Raw genomic sequence first — 22,838 nt, forward strand, 5'->3', positions numbered from 1 at the left:
AAATGCACACGCAACAAAAACTCAACAATAATCTTTATGCTTCCTGAAGCTTTTCCTGCATTATATTGTCTGTTGTAGGTACACAAAATTGCTGGGGAAACTCAGCGGGTGCAGCAGCATCTATGGAGCGAAGGAAATAGGCGGCGTTTCGGGCCGAAACCCTTCTTCAGACTCACTGATGCTATACAAAGTGCTATATTGTCTGTTGCCTGATCCCAGCAGAGAAATGGATTTAGCTAATTAATTTTATGTATACATAAAGTCAACAATACTGGCACTTAATATTTCACTGAATACCTATTCTAAATAACCACATACTATGTTATCTGTATTTTGAAGAAACATGATTGTATAGACAACCATAGTTATATTACCGGTATGTAATGTGTCACCCCATTATTCTGTAATCTAATCACTGTTAATAAAAATTACATGCTTTTTTCAGAATCTTTCCCACCAAGCCATGTTCCTGTTTGCATTTGTTAACTGACATTCATAATGTATAAAATAAACCATTTATACAATATATTTGAAAAATTACAAAGTAAATAATAGTATGTTTACAATTAATGTCTTTCAGTATCTTCAGTGGTTTTTATTTGAATGCAGACTTTCCCAAAAGCCAAGATTTGGATTTGATATTTTAGTCAGAACCATGACTCAGTAAGTTGACTTTGAATTTTGCAAGCTACTTATTTTCAAAATATCAATACTGTTTAATCAGCTATTTAAAAAAGGGAGAGAGAGAGAGAGAGAGAGATCTTCTGAAACATCACCTTTTCCCCAGAGATGGTGTCTGGCCCACTGAGTTACTCCAACTTTTTTATAATCTATCTTTGGTTTAAACCAGCATCTGCAGTTCCTTCCTGCATAGGAGAGAACTGCAGATGCTGGTGAAAATCGAAGATAGACACAAAAATGCCGGATGCATCAAGCTATGGTTAGACACAAAATGCTGGAGTAACTCAGCGGGACAGGCACCATCTCTGGGGAGAAGGAATGGGTGAAGTTCCTTCTCTCCAGAGATGCTGCCTGTCCCACTGAGTTACTCCAATATTTTGTGTCCACCTTATACAAAATGGATGTGGTTGTCAAATGGATGGTTACCTCAGTAGGAAGACAATGAAATAAGAGTTACTCAGGACAGCATTCTGACCCAAACGACCCTCTCAGTAGGTGAATGGTGAAAGATTCAACACATTATAGGAAATTGTGAGGAATGGGAATACTGAGAATGCTCCAAGAGCTGGCATTTAAGAGGCTAGTGGATAGGCACATGAATATGCAGGGAATAGATTGGCATGGTTTACATGCAGGCAGAGGAGGTTATTTTCACTTGGCATCACATTGGACATTGTGGGCCGAAGAGCCCATTCCTGGGCTGCACTATTCTATGTACTTTGTGCTATGTGTGAAAACAGTCACTACAGGGTCAGATGCGGGTCAAGAAAAAGGCTGATGACCCAGCATAGAGGTTACTCACTATGGCTACCAAGCCCACTTTGATATATCTCTCATCCCAAGAAGAGATATTTGAAACTGGGAACCTATCAGCCCTGCCACCAATGGATCATGAAATGTCATGATGCCAGCTTTATCTAATCAAATGGATAGATTTCAAGTCGAAGGTCATCTCTGCATATTCTACAATATGACTAATTTGAGCTGCAGCATGAAAAATGAACCTAGTCATGCATCATACCAAAAAAAGTTCATCGATTGACCTAATAAATCCAGTTAACAGAAGTTCTCTTGGAAATGACTATGTTCTCAATCGCTAAACAGGGAAGACCTCAATTAAGAATCTGACCCAGCTACTGAAATGGAATTTGATCTATCAATTAAAACACATGATCTGTTGTTGCCATCAGAGTCTACTAATTGGTTGGTTGGACAGGCCTTCTACAAAATCATTGGGATGATTTAGAAAAGAGGATATGCTTAGAATTTGGAAGATCATAGATACTGAAGTATGAAATGCAAGTGATGGACAGCCCTTAAACAGCAAGACAAAGCTAGCCCTGAGCAAGCGGAAATTGAACATACTTATATAGTGCATTAAAGTATGCTTGACCTTTAGCAAGATTCCAATTCTCACAAACGATGTCACTGTTTACATCTCTATCCTAACACACATTTATAGAATCACACCAAAACCACATATGTATCTTGTGATTCATATGAAACATCACAGGAGAAAATAACCATGTTAATAATCTGTTTCTTAAATGGTATCTGCAAACATATGTGAGGCACTAACATGTAAATTTCTTCATTTTCAGTCTTCCGGAATATGCTGTTCTCTCCAACACAAAGACCTGAACCAGAAATTCTGAACAAGTGTAAAAGCTGCGCAGTTAAGGGAAAACCAATACTGAACACTTAAAAACTCACAAAAATCAGACTATTTCACGACAAGAAAATATTACTTGCACCTTCACTGCAAATCATTATTCAAAAGCAATGTAAATGTATTAAGAAAGATTTCTATCCGAAGGGTTTTCCAAAATGGTGACAGGCAGCAATAACATGTTCACCTTTAAAATCTCTGGGAAATCACACTTGGTAAATCACAAACAATTGTTGTTTAATCTGATAAATTCAAATGGATAGGTTACTTCTGAATGAGAAACAGGATTTCATGAGAAATTATTGAAATCTTAACCCACCACAGAAGAAAATACACAGGCAGACTGCAATTTTAGTTCAAAAGAAAAGTTCTAAATGCAAAGAATAATTAACTACTTGGCTGCATTTAAACCTACTCTAATCAAACGGGCAGTTGACAGCCCACAACGACTGGATAGTTAAATTAAGTACATATTAGTGCTGTTGGTAGGATTATAAAAGGGACTTCTATGTAAATTACCAGTTATTGTAGCCACAAAGTCTAGCTTCACGGTAAATGTGGTTTACGTTTTTGAGCTGCAGAACCTCTAAAGTAACATATAATGTCCATGGATGACTACTCTAGGGAAATTTTAATTTAATTTGCCTGTCAGGCATGTGACAGAATTGTGCATGACATTGGTCTTACTATCTGCCTGATTTTATTCTCCACTGAAGTCAAGTTGCAACTAGACAGAATTTAACGTATCTACAAATCTTGGATTTTGAAGCAAGCCACAAAGTATCACCAAGGTCAATGAAAGGTAATGAAAACTGGGTATAAAACCTGTACTATGAGTTTTCCAAACAATGAATTGGGTTAAAATGACTCCCGTTTTTAAAAAAAAAATCGAACACAGCATAAACTGCTAAAACATTGAGTGGTGAATTTGGTCCACGATGCATTCAATTGAACTTGCAATGTTTTGTCAAATTACACAAATAGAAATAGAAAAAAAAAAAAAAGATGCATTCAACATAGTGAAGTATACTTGGATAAATGTCAGAGTGCTAAGATATAAGAGTAGTAGGTCAATATTATTCGCCATTTCTCCTACCTTTCCTTTGGTGTTCCAATACCGTGTTTGCCCAATAAATGAGTGCTAAGATGTTTCTTCATAACAAAGGCCCATCTGAAATAAAATGAAAGACAGCAGTTTTGTTCAGTTCTGTTTCAGCTCATGCCGCTTGAAATTTCTTCAGTGAAAATTCTTCAGTAAAAGCTTGTCTTGTAGTGAAAGCAAAGTGCAAGACATTAGACATTAGAGCTTTTACGTTGCACATTCATTGCATAGTACTGAATTGAATTTCCACCCTAAGGTTTTATCACAAGTTTCATTGTAAAATGTCCTGAAAATGTTGTACTTTATTACACAAAGTCCAGGAGAAATTTTGATAAAGTTTCTACTTACTGATTAATAACTTCACAGTCTCCAAGTAAAACTAATTTTATGCATGCAGGTTAAAACTTCCTCATTTTAACTTAACAAAATATTCTGGATTTAAACATTTTAATTAAGATATTTTAACAGTTACGTGATATTTCAGCTTCTGCTTTAATTACATACAGAAAAATAAACATACAAATTTAAGAGAAGAGTTGGCTACTAGGCCGCATCCATAATCCAAGAACATGGCAGATCTGTTAGTAACCTCTTGCACATTCAGATTACCTGCAGTAAACTGATGGAAGGGTGGGTGTTGCATTCCAAAAAAAGCCGTATCACTATTTTCCTTAATGTGAAGCTGCACCAAATGAGTTGTAAAAATTAATTTTATATTTTCAGATGAGTTCTGAAAGAGCAAATTTTATTCCTTAATTTTTTGGGTAGTGACTTGTGAATTCTGTAAGGGCGAATTGCTGAGAGATAAATTACTATAATGTTAGATGCCTGTATTTATCTACCTCAACATTAAAGATATTCAATACTCTCTGCCGCAAAGATCGATGGAAGCAGAGTTTCGAAGTATCAGAACCTTCTGAGAGAAAACATGTGCCCCATCTCCACCGTGATTGAGCAGACCCTATTTTTAACAATGGCCACTACTTGTAGATTCTCCCATGAACATCCTCTCCACCCTGTCAAGACCCCTTGAGATCTTATGTTTCAATCAAGTCTCCTCCCCTTTTTCTAAGCTCCAGCAGATATAAATCCAACTTTTCTTCACAAAATGACTTATCTACTCAAGGTATTTATCGAATAAACTTCAGAATTCATTCTAATGTGTTAATATCTTTTTGTAAACTAAGATCAATAACATAGACAGTGTTCCAGATATGATCTCAATTAACTCACCAATGACCTCTATAACTGAAATAAAATCTCCCTACTTCTGTATTCAATTTCCCAACTAGTAAACAACAAAATAATCTGTTAAATTCCCAAGATGCTTTGGGAAAATATTTGTTCTACCAGCATACTAGTCTTTAGCAAATTATATCTTTGGATATGCAGATCCTGTTGTGTCTCATAAGTCTGTAATTTTTCACCATTTGGATTACATTATTTTTTTTTACTTTTCCGCTACCTAATCCGCTCTCAGATGGCGGACCTGATCACCGTTGGGTTTCTTGTCGGCTCCTTCTCGGCTTCAGTGAACAGCCTGCTCGCCATAACCATCGACCGCTACCTGTCGCTGTACAACACGCTCACCTACTATTTCAAGAGGACAGTGGTTTTACATCCACACCTTGCTGGCGACGGCCTGGGGTGTCTACATCTGCTTGGATCTGCTCCCCATCCTCGGCTGGAACTGTCTCAGCAACCAGTCAACCTGAAGCATCGTCAAGCTTCTGACCAAGGCCAACCTGACCGTCCTCTCCATCTCCTTCCTGGTCAACTTTGGCCTCATGCTTCACCTCTACATTAAGATCTGCGAGATAGTGTGTCGCCACGCTCACCAGATCACATTCCAGCAACACTTCTTCGCCACCTCTTACGCCATGAGTACCAAGAAGAGCGTCTCTACCCTGGCCATCGTCGTGGGCACCTTTGGTACCAGTTGGCTCCTGTTCGCCATTAACTGCCTGGTCAGCGACCAGGACTACCGGGCGGTGTACACCTACGCCAAGCTCCTGCCGGTCACCTACAATTCCATGATCAACCCCATCATCTACGCCTGCAAGAACCAGGAGATACAGAAAGCCACGTGGCTCCTCTTGTGCGGTTGCTTTCAGTCTAATACCTCCTTCCATTCCAGGTCACCCAGCGAGGTCTAGACTTTCGGGGACTCTTCTGGGATTTAATAGGAACCCGAGGGGTAACTTCTTCACACAAAGGGTGGTGGGATGTATGGAACAAGCTGCCAGAGGAGGTAGTTGAGGCAGGGACTATCACAACCTTTATGAGATAAACAGACAGGTCCATGGATAGGACAGGGGATATGGGGAGAAGGCAGGAACGGGATACTGATTGGGGATGATCAGCCATGATCACATCGAATGGCTGTGCTGGCTCGAAGGGCCGAATGGCCTACTCCTGCACTTATTGTCTTGTCTAAGTTAACATTTCCCCACATATAATTCTTCATTTGACAGATTTGTTCACTCGCTTAACTAATTATATCATATATAACCATATAACAATTACAGCACGGAAACAGGCCATCTCGGCCCTACAAGTCCGTGCCGAACACTTATTTTCCCCTAGTCCCATCTACACAATCATCCCACTACCAAAAAAACCTGTTATCTGCGGCCTTAACGACTACCGACCGGTCGCTCTTACACCAGTCATCATGAAGTGTTTCGAGAGGCTGGTCCAGCAGCACATCAAAGCCAGCCTCCCGCCCACCTTCGATCCACACCAGTTTGCCTACAGAGCAAATAGGTCCACTGAGGATGCCATCGCCACTGCTCTTCACACTGCACTGACCCACCTCGAACACCAGGGGAGCTATGTGAGGATGCTTTTCATTTACTTTAGTTCCGCCTTCAATACCATCATCCCCAGCAGACTGGTCACCAAACTCATGGATTTAGGACTCTCCCAACCCATCTGCCTCTGGATCAAGGACTTTCTGTCTAACCGCCCCCAGACCGTCAGACTGGGCCATCACCTCTCCACCCCCATCACACTCAGCACCGGCTCCCCACAGGGCTGTGTGTTGAGCCCCCTCCTCTAGGCCCTCTACACCCACGATTGTGCCCCCGCCCACTCCACCAACACCATCGTCAAGTTTGCGGACGACACGACTGTGGTTGGACGTATCTCAGGAGGAGATGAGGCAGCCTACAGGGAGGAAGTCCAAAGACTGGCAGCGTGGTGTTCAGACAACAACCTCATCCTAAACACCACAAAAACAAAGGAAATTATCATAGACTTCCGTAAGAACAGTGCAGCCCCCAAACCCCTATTTATCAATGGGGACTGTGTGGAAAGGGTCTCAGACTTCAGATTCCTGGGCTCACAAATTACGGAGGATCTCTCCTGGACTACAAACACCACCACAGCAGTCAAGAAGGTCCAGCAGCGACTCTACTTTCAGCTGGTGTCCTTCTACCGCTGCTCCATCGAGAGTGTGCTGGCGTACTGTATAACCACACGGTATGCCAGCTGCTCTGCAGCGGACAGGAGAGCCCTTCAAAGGGTCATCAACACCGCACAAAAAATCACTGGCTGCCCACTGCCTTCCCTGAAGGACATCTTCAGCTCTCGCTGCCTTGGCAGGGCAGCCAACATCCTGAAGGACCCTTCCCACCCTGGACACAACCTGTTCCACCTGCTGCCCTCTGGCAGACGGTACAGGTCTTTCAAAACTCGCACAAACAGACTCAGAGACAGCTTCTACCCCATAGCCATACGTGAACTTAACAATGCAAAATAAGAAATAACACTCACATTCAACTGAATGGTTCTACCTCAGCTGCTATTGTTATTTATCTGTAATTTTTTTTTATATGTATATATTTTTACCTTTTCTTATATATTTAAAATTGCTCTTGTGAATCGCACCGTGGGATTGACTTTTAAATTTCGTTGTACCATGTGCAATGACAATAAAGAGATTCATTCATTCATTCACCTGCACTCAGACCATAACCCTCCATTCCTTTCCCATCCATATACCTATCCTTTTGCATCATTATGTCCTCTTCACAACTTGATTTCCTATCTACCTCAGCGAATTCAGTAAATCATTTACTTAAATTGTGAAGTTTGAGGTACTTATACCCATCCATATGGCATTATGCGCATTCATATTTTGTCAACTTGAAAGGGGTCCATTTATGTTTCCTATTGGCCAGTCAACTTACAATGTACACCAATATATCACGTCCTGCACAATGAGGTTTTATTTTCCGTGATACTTCACTGGAAATCTACACATAGTATATCCATGATTCCCCTATATCCATGATGTTGCAAAACATACATGGCTAATAAAGTACTATTATGATTATGATTATCCACAAAATGGCACATTTTTGGAGAACTCCAATAAATTGGCCAAATATAACCACTTTCAACAAAATACATTGATTTTACCTGGCTCCCTTGAACCTTTCTATGTGCCCAGCATAATGCATATATGATGCATCAGGTTAAAGGGTTTATAATGTATATTAAGTATATTTCTATATGAGCTTCTAATATATTCAGCTGTGCTGTACTTTCCTGCTTTCTCTCCTTCCCTCTATAAGGGAGTTACATTTGCAATTTACTATTTTCCAATCTAATGGAATTTCCCCCAAATCAGGGAACGTTTGAAAATTAAAACCAATGAATAACCCACCATTTAGTTATTTTAACACCCTGCAATGAAGCCCACTGGGGCATGGATACTTGTCAACCTGTGGCTCCAACCATATTTTCAGTCTACACTGCCTTGCTGATTGTAAATTTCCCCAGATTCCTCTGATCCTTCCAATTTCCACTGTCTAGGATGTTACTTCTATGTTCTTTTGCTAAGACTGACACACACAAACCTTTTTAAATTAATCAGTATTGTCTTTGCTATCAATTTCCCAGACTAACTTTCTAATATTTCCTTCATTGTTAATCTTATTTTTTTACATTTGATCCAATTTTGTGGCCTGCCTTGGAATTTGTTCAATTACATGCTTTTAGATTTAATATTACCTAATTTACCAGCTATTTTTAGTCAGCATGTCCTTATCATTTCCCTTTTTAAGTTTAAAATTCTAGATTCATTCTTCTTTTCTTCAATGTAACATTCAGTCATATTATGATCACTGCCACAAATGAGTGCCTTCATGATGACATCATTTATCAATCTTATCTCATTGCTCAAAATCAATCTGGTATAGACACAAAAAGCTGGTGTAACTCAGGATCTCTGGAGAGAAGAAATGGGTGACGTTTCGGGTCGACACCCTTCTGGGCCTCAATCCGAAACATCACCCATTCCTTCTCTTCAGTGATGTTGACTGGCCCGCTGAGTTACTCCAGCTTTGTGTCTATCTTCGGTTTAAACCAGCATCTGCAGTTCCTTCCTACACATCAATGTGGTATATATTTGTGCGTTCCATGTTTTATTCAGTGTTCTTTAAAATGTTTTAAAATTGTGATTTTCCTTCCTTGTTTACAATTTTTTGCAGATTCTTTAAAGTTGATATATAAACAAGTGCAGAAACCTCTCTGCAAAATAACACACAAAGTATTGGAGTAACTCAGGAGGTCAGGCAACACCTCTGGCGGACTTGGATAGGTAATGTTTCTGGTCAGGATTTGATCCCATCCCGACGCTGTTTGACTTGCTAGGTAACTTCACATTATGTTTTAATACTTTGAGGTTGTTCAATTAGCTTGATGACATCACTACTGGACCACAAGAAGCCCTTTAACCTGATGCACAACAATAAGGTGATTACTAACATTTTGAGAAGCTTAGTTCATGTTAGTCACAAGCACTTTTTATCCACTGAAGGCAGTTCCTAGGATAGTTATTTCACAACAGCACCTGCTCTGATATTGGTGAAGAAAGGGGAGGAGGGGAAATTTGTCAGGATTACGAATAGATTTCATCCAACTATTCGATTGACATGAATACAACAAAATATAAAATCAATACTGTATGTGGTCTTGGTGGCATTCAAAGAAAAGTGACAAAAATGGTAAACTTGTCAAAACCTGTAAAGTAATATGCTTACTTGAGATCGATGCTGTACAGTCTAGTTATGTGTTGACACATTTAATATGTCTAAAAGTCTCAGATTTTGAAAAAGCCACATGAAGTATGCATTAACTCAGAGAGCCAATAGAAAAATGACTGACACAAACAAAACTGTGGATCCAAACTATAGTAGTTATTTTAATTGACAATCAATTTGATGATGAGCTGAGTTAGCAATATGTATTAAAATTATTTGTCAAATAATACATCTTCTGCCACTAAACTATTTCAGTATATAGTATTTCCCAAATTTCCCAATATTAATCATTTCTAAACTTTTATGTATCATCAATAAATAATCTATTTATTGTCATAGTCATAGAGTGATACAGTATGGAAACAGGCCCTTCGGCCCAACTTGCCCACAGCAGCCAACAATATCCCAGCTACACTAGTCCCACTTGTCTGCGCTTGGTCCATATCCCTCCAAACCCGTCTTATCCATGTATTTGTCTGTCTCTTTAACGATGGGCTAGACCTAGCCTCATCTACCTCCTCTGGCAGCTTGTTCCATACACCCACCACCTTTGTGTGAAAATGTTACCCCTCAGAATCAAATCAAGTTCAAGTTCAAATGTATTTGTCACATGCACCATAAGGTGCAGTGAAATGTAATTTACCGTGCAGCGTTACAATTAAAAAAAGACACAATACACAACATAATTCAACACAGACATCCACCACAGCATTCTTCACTATGGTGGAAGGCAATACAGTTCAGACAGTCCTCCTCCTCCCTTGTTCACCCGTGGTCAAGGCCCTGATGCTCCGTAGTCGCCGCTACGGATGGCCCGAAGTTCAAGCCCTTTTGTCCGGATGGTCGGAACGCTGACGTCGGGAAAGGTCAAGCACACCCCGCGGCCTGGAGCTCCCACATCAGCCACCTCCTTACCGGAGACCGCGGCTTCAAGATGTCGTAGGCCGCAGGCTGGCAGTCGGCCTTTCACCTTTCACCTTTTCCTCTTCACCTTGAACCTATGTCCTCTGGTCCTCGTTTCCCCTACTTTAGGCAAGATACAATGTGGATCTACCCGATCTATTCCTCTCATGATTTTGTACACCTCTATAAGATCCCTCCCACCCTCCTGCGCTCCATGGAATAGAGACCCAGCCTACTCAACCTCTTCCTATAGCTCACACACTCGAGTGCTGACAACATCCTTGTAAATCTTTTCTGAATCCTTTCAAGCTTGACAATATATTTCCTATAACATGGTGACCAGAACTGAACACAATATTCTAAATGCGGTCACACCAACGTCTTATACAACTGCAACATGATCTCCCAATTTCTATACTCAATGCTCTGACAGAAGGCCAAAGTGCCAAAAGCCATTTTGACCACCTTATCTACCTGCATCTCGACCTTCAAGGAACCATGCACCTGTACTAGATCTCTCTGCTCTACATTTACTGTGTAGGTCCTGACATTGTTAGACGTCCCAAAATGCAACACCTCACACTTCTCTGTATTAAATTCCATCAACCATTCCTCAGCCGACCTGGCCAATCGATCCAGACCCTGCTACAATCTTTCACAACCATCTTCACTATCTGCAAAACCACTCACTTTTGTATCATCAGCAAACTCGCTAATCTTGCCCTGTATGTTCTCATCCAAATCATTGATGTAGATGACAAACAGTAACGGGCCCAGCACCGAACCCCGAGGCACACCACTAGTCACAGTAGCAACCTTCCACCATCACCCTCTGCTTCCTTCCATGGAGCCAGTTTGCTATCTCCTTGGATCCCATGCAATCTAACCTTCCAGAGCAGCCGACCAAGTCGAACGCCTTCTTGAAAACAACATCCCCAGCTCTGCTCTCATCGACCTTTAGGTCACGTCGTCAAAAAATCAATCAGATTTGTGAGACACGACTTCCCACGTACAAAACCATGCTGACTATCCCTAATCAGACCTTGCCCATCCAAATGCCTGTATAACCCATCCCTCAGAATACTCTCTAGTAATTATCCAACTACAGATGTTAAGCTCACCGGCCTACAGTACCCAGCATTTTCCCTGCAGCCCTTCTTGAAAAGAGGCACAACATTTGCCACCCTCCAGTCTATTTAAAGACTCATAAATTTCAACCAGGGCTCCCACTATTTCCTCTCTAGTTTCCCGCAATGTCCTCGGATATATCTGATCAGTTCCTGGAGATTTGTCTACCTTCATACACAACAGTACAATAGACAATAGGTGCAGGAGTAGGCCATTCAGCACTTCGAGCCAGCACCGCCATTCAATGCGATCATGGCTGATCATCCCCAATCAGTACCCCGTTCCTGCCTTCTCCCCATATCTGACTCCGCTATCTTTAAGAGCCCTATCTAGTTCTCTCTTGAAAGTATCCAGAGAACCGGCCTCTACCACTCTCTGAGGCAGAGAATTCCACAGACTCACAACTCTCTGCGAGAAAAAGTGTTTCCTTGTCTCCTTTCTAAATGGCTTACCCATTGTTCTTAAACTGTGGCCCCTGGTTCTGGACTCCCCCAACATCGGGAACATGTTTCTTGCCTCTAGCGTGTCCAAACCCTTAACAATCTTATTTGTTTCAGTAAGAGACCCTCTCATCCTTCTAAACTCCAGAGTGTACAAGCCCAGCCGCTCCATTCTCTCAGCATATGGCAGTCCCGCCATCCCGGGAATTAACCTTGTAAATCTACGCTGCACTCCCTCAATAGCAAGAATGTCCTTCCTCAAATTAGGTGACCAAAACTGCACACAATACTCCAGGTGTGGTCTCACTAGGGCCCTGTACAACTGCAGAAGGACCTCTTTGCTCCTATACTCACCCCCTCGTGTTATGAAGGCCAACATGCCATTCGCTTTCTTCACTGCCTGCTGTACCTGAATGCTTACTTTCACAGATTGATGAACAAGGACCCCCAGATCCCGTTGTACTTCCCCTTTTCCCAACTTGACGCCAATTAGATAGTAATCTGCCTTCCTGTTTTTGATACCAAAGTGGATACCATAGTACCTTCAGTACTTCTTCGATGGCAACACTGACTGCTCTCAAAACACTTCCATTGACTGCCCCAAGTTCCTCCGTCCTACTGTCTGTCTTCCTCTTCGGTAAATACAGAGGAGAAATACTCATTGAGGACCTTGCCCATCTCCTGTGGCTCCACACAGAGGTGACCGCTTTGATTCCTGAGAGGTCCCATTCTCTCTAGTTTCCCTTTTCCCCCTTATGTATTTATAAAATCTTTTGGGATTGTCCTCAATGCCACCCGCCAGAGCTATCTCCTGGCCCCTTTTTGCCCTTCTAATCTCCTTTTAGAGTTTAATCCTTCGTTCCCGAAACTCCTCCAGGGATGTATTTGATCCCAGCTGCCTCCACTGTACCTGTCCCATGCGTCCTTCTTGTTTTTGTCCAACGCCTCAATTTCCCTCATCAGCCAAGCTTCCTTACGTTTGCCCTTCAGTCTAACAGGGACGTACATATCCTGAGCTTTCATCAGCACACTTTTAAAAAACATCCCACTTGGCCGATGTTCCTTTCCCCTCAAATAACCTGCCTCGGACAACTTGAGCGAGACCTTCTCTCGTACCCTCAAAGGTGGCCTAACCCCAGTTAAGCATTTTAACACGCGGACCCTGTCCGTCCCTATCCATAATTATCTTAAACCTAATTGAACTGTGGTTACTGGTCCCAAAACGCTCCTCCACAAACTTCATTAACTTGCCCTTCCCAATTTACCAATACTAGTTGCCCTCTCACGTATAGGGGCCTCTACATACTGCTTAATAAAACTCTCCTGAACACTTTAAGGAATTGCACCCCATTTAAAACCTTCACACTATGATTTTCCCAGTCTATATTGGGAACGTTAAAATCCTCTACTACAACAACCTTATTTGACCTGCAGCTGAATGCAATCTCCTGGCATATTTGTTCTCCTAATTTCCGTTGACTATTCGGGGATCTGTAGTACACCCCCAACAAGGTAGCCATCTCTTTCTTGTTCCTCAGCTTCACCCATATAACCTCACTAGACTAGATGCAACTAAATTTAAAGTAGCTCTTTCTTCCCAATAACCCTTTCTGGCTTAAGCCCTCCCTTCACCACCTCCAGTTTAAATTCCATTTGGAATATTTTGGAGGAACAAGAAACCAAGAACCAAGACGAACCGTCCGTAATGTCACCTCTGACCACTGCCGTGACATCCTCCTTGAGCAACAATGCAACCCCCCCCCCCCCCCCTCTTTTTTCCCCCACCCCTGTCTCTCCTGAAGCTCCTGTACCCCAGAACATTGCGCTTTAGACACCTGTTTTCGCTTCTTCATTCTGGGGTATTGTGTGTAGATTGATGATTAAAAAAATGAATTTAATCCATTTTAACATAAGACTGTAACGTAACAAAATGTGGAAAAAGTGAAGGGGTCTGAACACTTTCTGAATGCACTGTGCGTGCAGTTTAAACCAATCCTCCTTCCTCGCTCTCCGCCTTTCACCTGCCTATTCTGTCCACTAACCTTTCCCACACCACACTCTATACCAACCTCTAGCCTCTCACGTGCCCCTGTCCTGTACGATATGTTTTATGATAAGTGTTATAGAAAAATGCAAAATACACGGAGTTATTTTAGTTTATTGTATTTTTGAGATACAGCCGAGTTGTGCCAACATTCAATCGCCCATTCACAATAATTCTATGTTATCCCACTTTTGCATACACTCCCTACATATTAGGGCAATTAACCCACAAACCCACACGTAATTGGGATGTGAGAGGAAACCAGAGCGCACGGTTACAGGGAGAATGTACAAACTCCTCGCCGACAACCGAGATCAGGATTGAACCCAGGTCCATGGAGCTGTGAGGCAGCAGCTCTACCAGCCACACCGGCCCCTTTTTATATTTTCAATCAATATTTACTAGTAATTTTATTTATTTTAATACTGAAGCAATTTCAATTGAGAACTATACAAAGGACTATGCCTTTTACTTAGGAAAGTAAGATTGCCTATGCCTACTCCAATCATTTCCAGGGAGGTGTGAATGAATCCTCCCACTCAACTGCCCATTCAAGTTTGGTGCACCAAGTCATCGTTCCACTGCTTCTAACTATAAGCATGGCAATAGCAAATTGATCAATCCCATAGATGGTAACAAACAGGCAACAGTAGACAAAAGATGTATTAAATAGCCCTGTCCAAACCCTCTCTACCAGATGGATGCATGGGACAATATTTGTGTTTTTCCATTATTAGCCATCAAGTCATGGAAACATAGAAAATAGGTGCAGGAGGAGGCCATTCGGCCCTTCGAGCCAGCACCGCCATTCATTGTGATCATGGCTGATCGTCCCCTATCAATAACCCGTGCCTGCCTTCTCCCCATATCCCTCGACTCCACTAGCCCCTAGAGCTCTATCTAACTCTCTCTTAAATCCATCCAGTGATTTGGCCTCCACTACCCTCTGTGGCAGGGAATTCCATAAATTCACAACTCTCTGGGTGAAAAAGTTGTTTCTCACCTCAGTCTTAAATGACCTCCCCTTTATTCTAAGACTGTGGCCCCTGGTTCTGGACTCGCCCAACATTGGGAACATTTTTCCTGCATCTAGCTTGTCCGGTCCTTTTATAATTTTATCGCAGCCAGAGAATCACCTTCTCCTTCTGTATCATAAACCCCTCATATCTGAAAACACTGTGCCAGATTCCGCCATAGACTGACAATAGCAATCTCGACTTCACCACCGTCTCTCTAGACCATTAATGTCCTAAAATTATCAAATTGCTTGTCTGTTGTCAGTATTAGATGAACAGAAATCAGGTTCAAATTCAGCATCGGGAAGAACAAAGCCAATGAAATGATGATTTTTCCTTTACTTTATGCACATTGCAGTGATGTATGTACTTTGACTCTGGTTCAACTTGCTACGAGGTGGAGTCAATGCCTATTTGCTCGGATTTTAACACCTCAGCCTATGTTGACGCAGCAGGTAACAATATCATCACAGCAGGTAACAATATTTAGGTTATTTAGATGACATTTATCAATTTTGCAATCAAGACAACAGAACACATGAAAGCACGTACATTTACCTAAAGAAAATGCTGTCTAATGTTGTGTTAAAATGCTAACAGGCTTTTCTATTACTCCAATTTCCCCAACTGCAGATCTCTGAAGAGTCAGATGAAGTTTGTGCAGAAATACCATTCATTTTGCCTCTGCACTGCACACATCTTTAGGACAGTATCTGGGAGCAGAGCCAAGGAAAGACAGCTCTACAGTATTCAACAGCTTTGGCTTCCAAAGATGAGACTGAGACACTCATAAGAGGATGAAGAGTACGATTTTGACCTGGTTTGTCCCTTTTTGACCAAACTTTGCTGCCTATGAACTATCGTTGATAGTACAACTGATCGTAGAACACCCATGATCGACTGATGATCACGTCACACTGGAATTTGTTTTTGAATCACATCCAGTGGGTGGTTTATCACTTCTATACTTTGAAACCATCACTTTCCAAGACAGACTGTACTTCCCCCTTCGTTAAATCAATGTTTTGACCTGATGCTAAATTTTTGGAATGGTCTCATGAATTATGCCATTCAGGCCACTTTTTCTGCTGAAGTAGGGATTTATTGTAGAAAGGGATAATACCTAATCTGAGGTGTTCGGGCCCAAACTTACTTTTCTCTTGGAAATCGATTAATGAATCATTGAGAAAATAAATAATTACACGACAAAGCTCTGAAAATCCCCCAGAATATCCTAAAGGGCAATGTAAAAAATGTTTGGGTAATAATCTTGTATAATGCAGGTTGGATAACTTGCCTTGGATGAGTATAGTTTCAACAACACTCAAGCAGCTCAACACCACACAGGACATTGCAGCCTGCCTGAGAAGCACCCTAATCCACAAATATTCACTCACTCCAGCACTGACACACAGTAACAGCACTGCAGCAATTCACTGAGACTCCTTAGAATGCTTTTTCCAAATCCACGATCTCTATCCGCTAGAAGGACACCGGCAACATAGGCATGGGAACACCACCACTTGGATGTTACCCTCCAAGTCACACACCATCCTGATGTACAAACACATCATCGTTCTTTTACTATCACTGGGTCAAAACCTTGGAACTCCCTCCCTAATAGCATTGTGTGGGTATACGCACACCTCAAGGACTGCAGCAGTCCAAGAAGACAGCTCGCCACCACCTTCTCAAGGGCAACTAGAAATGACCAATTAAACGCTGGCTCAGCCTGTGAAGCCCACATCCATGAATGAACTAGCAAATTGAGTTTCAAGGACATTATTCCAGCCACCTGCACAATATCTCAGCAATAACACAGTTTGGAGAGTAGTGAAATACTAAAAAAATCAATATCAGAACTAGGAGATGCTACAAAATTGAAAGCAAGATAGACCTATGAAAAGTAGATTAATAATAGAGGTGAAGAAATAAAGGTCATCTGTTTAAAAAAAAAATGGAACATAGGGTATGCTGATGGGGCGAGAAAAAACAGAGTAGAGGTCTCATCCAGAAAAGTCAAAGATGGAGCCCAAGCCAGGAGACTCTTTATGTGCTGGTCTCAGAAGTAGATCTGCAATCACGCATAACAATTGTTCCACTCTTTGGATGGGATTTGGATTTACACTGTGGATGGCTCAATCGTAATCATGTACAGGCTTTCCGCTGACTGGTTAGCATGCAACAAAAGCTTTTCACTGTACCTCATGACAATAAACTAAACTAACTAACTGATAGCCTATTCCTATGCTGTAATATGTAAAAAGAACAATCAAACTAAACTGAAAAAGTAGTAAACATAGGACTGCTTTCCAAGTCACCTTGAGATTTATTTTCCACAAATTACAGGTACAAGATGGTACACCACATTTTTTTTTGTGATGGAATAAATTAAGCTAAGTGAGTTGTATTTTGCACGGCCACTGATAATACATCATGGAGTAAACAGGAGAGTCTCTCTTTATATACCTCTTACCATATTTTATGCTAAAGGGAAAGGACATTATGTAATTAGGAATGCATTATGGGACAATGATACCTGAATGGGTTCAAGCTGGAGCGCATGCCTCTAGCGTGGGCTGACAGTAGCTTATCAATCTTACTTATTCTTTATGATGTGTTAATATTTTTAGAAAGGTAACGAACTACTGAATGGCACACATCTGTGACTATATTCTCCAGTGAAAACTGCTACATTATCATCAACAGGACATGTTGAAATGATATAGACGTTGTAGTAGAGATTGAATGCAGTAAATGCATGACAGACCAATGTTTATGCTTTGAACCCTGCTTCCAAAACTTGCCAAGAGTCAAGTCAGGAATGTTCATGTCATATGCACTGGATATGAAGTGGAACAAAAATTCTTACTTGCTGCAGTTTTACCGACAAGAAAAACAATAAATATACAATAAAATATCAGTCATTCGAAGTAAAGTAGACCATAACGATGCAAAAACCAAATTACCAAGTGCAGATATTATAATGCAAATTCTGTACTGGTTTGGTGCTAAGGTAGGGTTGTGGTAAGAGTTGAATAGGGTGGTTCAAGAGCCTGATGGATAGAAGCTATTCTTGAACCTGGAGGTAACAGTTTTTAAGGCTCCTGTTGGCAACAGTGAGAAGAGAGCGTGGCCAGGGTGACGTGGGTCTTTAATGATGTTAGCCACATTCTTGAAGCAATGCTTCCTGTAGATCCCTTTGATGCTGGAGAGGTCAGTACTCATGGTGGACCAGGCAATGCTCACTACTTTCTCCAGACTCTTTTGTTCATGAACATTCACATTTCTGAACAAGGCTGTGATGGACTCGTTGTATTTTCCACCATACACTTTTTAGGTTTGATACAATATTTAGTTACTTGCCACATCTACTCAAGTTGATAACAGACACACAATTTACTATAACATTTGCATTGTGCATATAATTCACAAAGCATTGGTGTTTTTCTGTTTTAAAGGAAATGCTAAATTGCATGTACATGCCGTTATGTAATGTTTTGTTTAAATATTTTGGGATATCTCTGAGTGACAAAAATGAAAATAACTCAAAGCTGGTAAATGAAGGGTTTTACTATCAAATTGTTACAAAATCTTCAAAGCACTGTAGAAAATATCACCATTGTGATTTTATGAGTTTGAAATGGTACTTTGACAAGTCTTTTGCTAGAATTTTGCAAGCCACTAGTATTAAAGTTTCTAATGTAAGATCATCAACCAGGAACATTATTTCTTTCACCACTGGCGTTGCCTTACCTCATGAGTATTTCGAGCATTTTGGATTTTTATTTCAGGATCCTGGTCTCCATTACTTTTTGATTTTTGTGGCCTTAGCAATCCTGCAATTTCTAAACCTCAAAACACTACAAAATGCAGGCTGCAGTACAAAAAACAAGGCAGATATCTCATGTATACTGTACACTACCGAGAAGGATGCGAAAGATGAAAAAAGCTGTTCATATTTTCCGAAGAATGAAATTGTCAGATCTGCTGTTGACAATTTAGCAAACCTCATCAATTCTGTGATGGCTCTGAGAAATTTACTGTGAAATCTGTTGTCCCTGGAAGCATTTTATGATCCTTAACAGCTGCAGGAAGCCACTCAAAGCAACCTATATGCAAATGATCATCTCACACCACACAAAAAATAAACCACATGAAACAAGTTATTCTTTATGTAAATAATGCATTGCAATTAGATATATGATTCTTTCCCCCACCCCAACCCCCCCCCCTTCCCCCTTCAGGGAAGTGAAAGTTTTGCATTTCATTAAAGATTGCTTCCAAAAATCCCAAATGTAAAACCTCAATTTAACAACACACTTTGTCTGTTACAATTTAAAAGTACTTACCATGGCTTTCAAATCTAGCGAGCCAAAGATATTAACGTAAAATGAAACATACATCATAATTGTTGATGGGTGTTAAATATTAACGTGAAATTGCGAAAGCAGTTGGCAAAATTGTTACAGAAGTCTCCCTTAGTGTCTCTTTCAGTTAACAGATTCTGAACATCTATTAATTAATTATCAGCGGCTGTTTTATAACATCTGTATATAGTCACCTCTAGCAGGTGCCTCACAGCTCTACAGCTGTGCATGTCAGTCAGAGAAAGAGTGCGTTTGAAGTAATAGTTTGCTTACTCTAAAAATGACACGACTCAGCAGCATCAACCATTTTCCATTTTACACAAGAAGGCTGAAACCTTTTCAGAATAGAGAGTAGACATTTTGGCATGACTGCAACAAAAGCAATTTGCATTGATATACCATTGTGAAACATCCCAAGGCACTTTGCAATGCGATCAGCCAGTATGTGATGTTGAGCCACATTAGGTACTATTAGGACCAAGATGTTCTTTTAGCTAGGGAAGTATGCTCAAGGGAGTATTTTGACAAAGGACAGAGGCAAGGATTGAAGGGAATTCCTGAGGTTCAGAAACACAACGGAATGCAGGCACTGGAATCCTGAACAAAAAAAAGGATGCTGGAGTTATTCAGTAAAGTTTTCATTCATTCATTCATTCATTCATTCATTCATTCATTCATTCATTCAAGTTTTCATTCATTCATTCAAGTCAGGCAGTATCTGTGGAGGGCTAGAACCGAGGTTGGTGAGGAACCATCCATCAATCGTGAAGCAGAAAAATATGGAAGTGCACTTAAAGCCACATTTATTGTGGAGAGTTCAGAGGTTTGTCGGGCTGGAGAAGGATGTAGAGATAGAGACAGAGGACAAACAGCCAATTTAGTTCAATGCCGATGGTGAAATGGACGCAAAGAAGATTAGATATGGCCAACAGAGTTTTGACTGAATTGGGTAATGCTGAATAGAAGCCAGCTGAAGCAACATTAGAGTGAGTGAGCTACCAAGCATAACAATAATATGAACAAGGGTTCAACCAAAGGAGGTCTGAGGAGAGAATGGAAGCAAGCGATAATTATACAGCTTCAAATATTTATACAATTTCCCTTTAAGAGATAAAAGAATAAATTAATGCAGTCTGGTTCAAGTTCAATGCAAAAGTCTCATTCAGCTTGACGCTGTGGCTAAGTTTATGTCAATAAGTTACTTCCTTTGAAGGAATGGCATAATTATACAACGAACATAAAAAGAAAAAAACGACACTTTTGCAACAGTCATTTCCGGATTGCTGATGCTAAACTTTGGCAGGAATCCATTTGAAACTTACCAGCAGCGTTAAAATAATGTTAATTGGAAAATCTGAGTCAGATTGAAAAACTAACTCTAATCATGTGAACCTGTTGAATACATTGCCATTGTCTTCGTGGAACTCCTATATCAAACCTTGGCCTCAAAAGCATGAGACCAGAACTGATACTGGTCAATGGAGGAATTCAAAAGTTTCTTTTTATATATAACTTCAAAATGACAGGGTGACAAGGGAGAAGGTAGGACCATTCAAAGATAAAGGAATGAATAAATGATGAATGAATACTTTATTGTCACATGTGACAGGTCACTGTGAAACTCTTTGTTTGCATATCCAAGGTATGCAAATAGTCACCACGTAAAGGACGCTGACAAAGTTACAAAGTATTCGTGCCAGATCCCCCTTTGTTCTCCTCCCTCCCACTCTGTTCTCCCCCCCTCCCTCACAGCTGTCCCTCCATGCCGAGTCCTCCGTTGTTCATTTTTCTTCCCCCTCCCTCACGCGGTCCCCCCCGCCCCCCGCCAGGTACTCCATTGTTCGTCCCCTCCCCTCCAGCAGTCCCCCATGCCGGGTCTTCCTATGTTCCTTCCCCCGGCAGTGGCATCCTCACTCCCACGTGGTCAGTCAGTTGGCCTCTCCTATACACTCGCCGCACCAACCTCTCCACTATCGCCTCCGTGGCGCCGACCCAGGCCCCAGCTCCATCAACCAAGGCCGCATCTGCGGGCTCCGTCGACCCAGGGGCTGGCCCGGGCTCCGCAAACCCAGGCACCGCTGGCCACGAGGTTCGTCGACTTGCGAGGCTCCACCTCCAGCCCTCGAGGCTCCGAGCCGTGAGGCTTCGGCCTCAGCTTCTTCACGGTCCTCTGGGAGGCGTCCGCAGCAGCGGCCTTCGGGGAGACATCCATGCTTGCAGTGGAGGATGCAAGCGAGGTACTAATCAACATGATATTAAATAGAGAGAGAGTACATCACGTAAATCCTATGTTCTCATTTCTTGACACTATCTATTTCTTCACACTCTTCCAATTCTGACTTTAATCCATGTGCTCCTCTAGCACTTTGGTTTCTGCTGGTTTTCCACACTCTCTCATCCACTATCTGCTACAATCAATTCCTGGTTCTTAGTCCACAACTTTGTTGGTAACAATCCATCCAGTGCTCACCCAAATACCCACAACACCAATAAGATCCATATCACCAAGTTCTGGACCCCAAGCCATCATTGGGTGAAAGCAAACTCTTGTCAACTCATCTCTTACCTTACAATTAATGGTCCCTTGTTATATTGATCTATCTAATAAGAGATATAGGCAATCCACTCTTTTTAGGCCACTTCACAATAAACTGTCACCTCAATTTTCTCTGTTCCAGAGAAAAAAAACACTACAATGTAGCCAATCTCTCTTTATTTACTGTGCCCTATTTGCTCTCTCTTCCTCGTTATATTCATAGTCATAGAGCATGAAATCTGCCCCTTCAGCCCAACTTGCCTATGCCAACCAAGATGCCCTATCTGAACTAGTCCCATTTGCCCACACCACACGTGTATCCCTCTAGACTTTTCCTATCCATGTATTCCCAGCAGTTTCAAAAATATATTCAGAATCCTTCCCTTATGTCTGCCTTTAGTTTTTTTCTGTGGGGTTTTTGATTTTTACCTTATCCAAAACAATCTTGTATTCATTGCTTTGCTTCCCTTCACATGAAGCACTTAGACATTTCCTGGCACAAGGGAATCATTATTGAAATGAATGTTTACTGCAGAACATTTAATGGATTAGCATGGCATTCCTATCTCTGGTGTGTAACAGACGTGTTGGCTCATTAAAAATAAATAGGATAATGCCTGTATTAAAACAGCAGACAAATATCACTCAAATATGATAAGCATTCATCTACCCAAATCAACCAAAGTATTTTTGAGGCTCAAAGATAAATAGTGGCAATGGCACCTACTATCTTCAATGAGCATCAATGGAGAAGCCGTGTTAACATATTACTATAATGGGCACGATTCAACATTACATTTCTGGCTCGCTTAGTGTGACATACTCCATTATGAACAAGGTCATGCCCACTGTAAAGTAACTACTGTTGGTATTTCCTCACAGTCTACTGTAAAATCCTG

General features: G+C 41.3%; 1 protein-coding gene across 2 annotated transcripts in view; it reads right to left on the reverse strand.

The window, feature by feature from the left end:
- The window catches only part of znf407 (zinc finger protein 407), a 527,544-nt gene that overhangs the window by 277,413 nt on the left and 227,293 nt on the right, over nucleotides 1-22,838 (reverse strand). For both annotated transcript variants that reach the window (XM_033019073.1, XM_033019074.1), the window contains exon 4: nucleotides 3,447-3,521. In XM_033019073.1, coding sequence (XP_032874964.1) covers nucleotides 3,447-3,521 — 75 coding nt within the window. The remainder of the gene's footprint in view (nucleotides 1-3,446; nucleotides 3,522-22,838) is intronic.

Source organism: Amblyraja radiata, chromosome 4 (assembly GCF_010909765.2).
Source record: "Amblyraja radiata isolate CabotCenter1 chromosome 4, sAmbRad1.1.pri, whole genome shotgun sequence".
Classification (NCBI taxonomy): Eukaryota; Metazoa; Chordata; class Chondrichthyes; order Rajiformes; family Rajidae; genus Amblyraja; species Amblyraja radiata.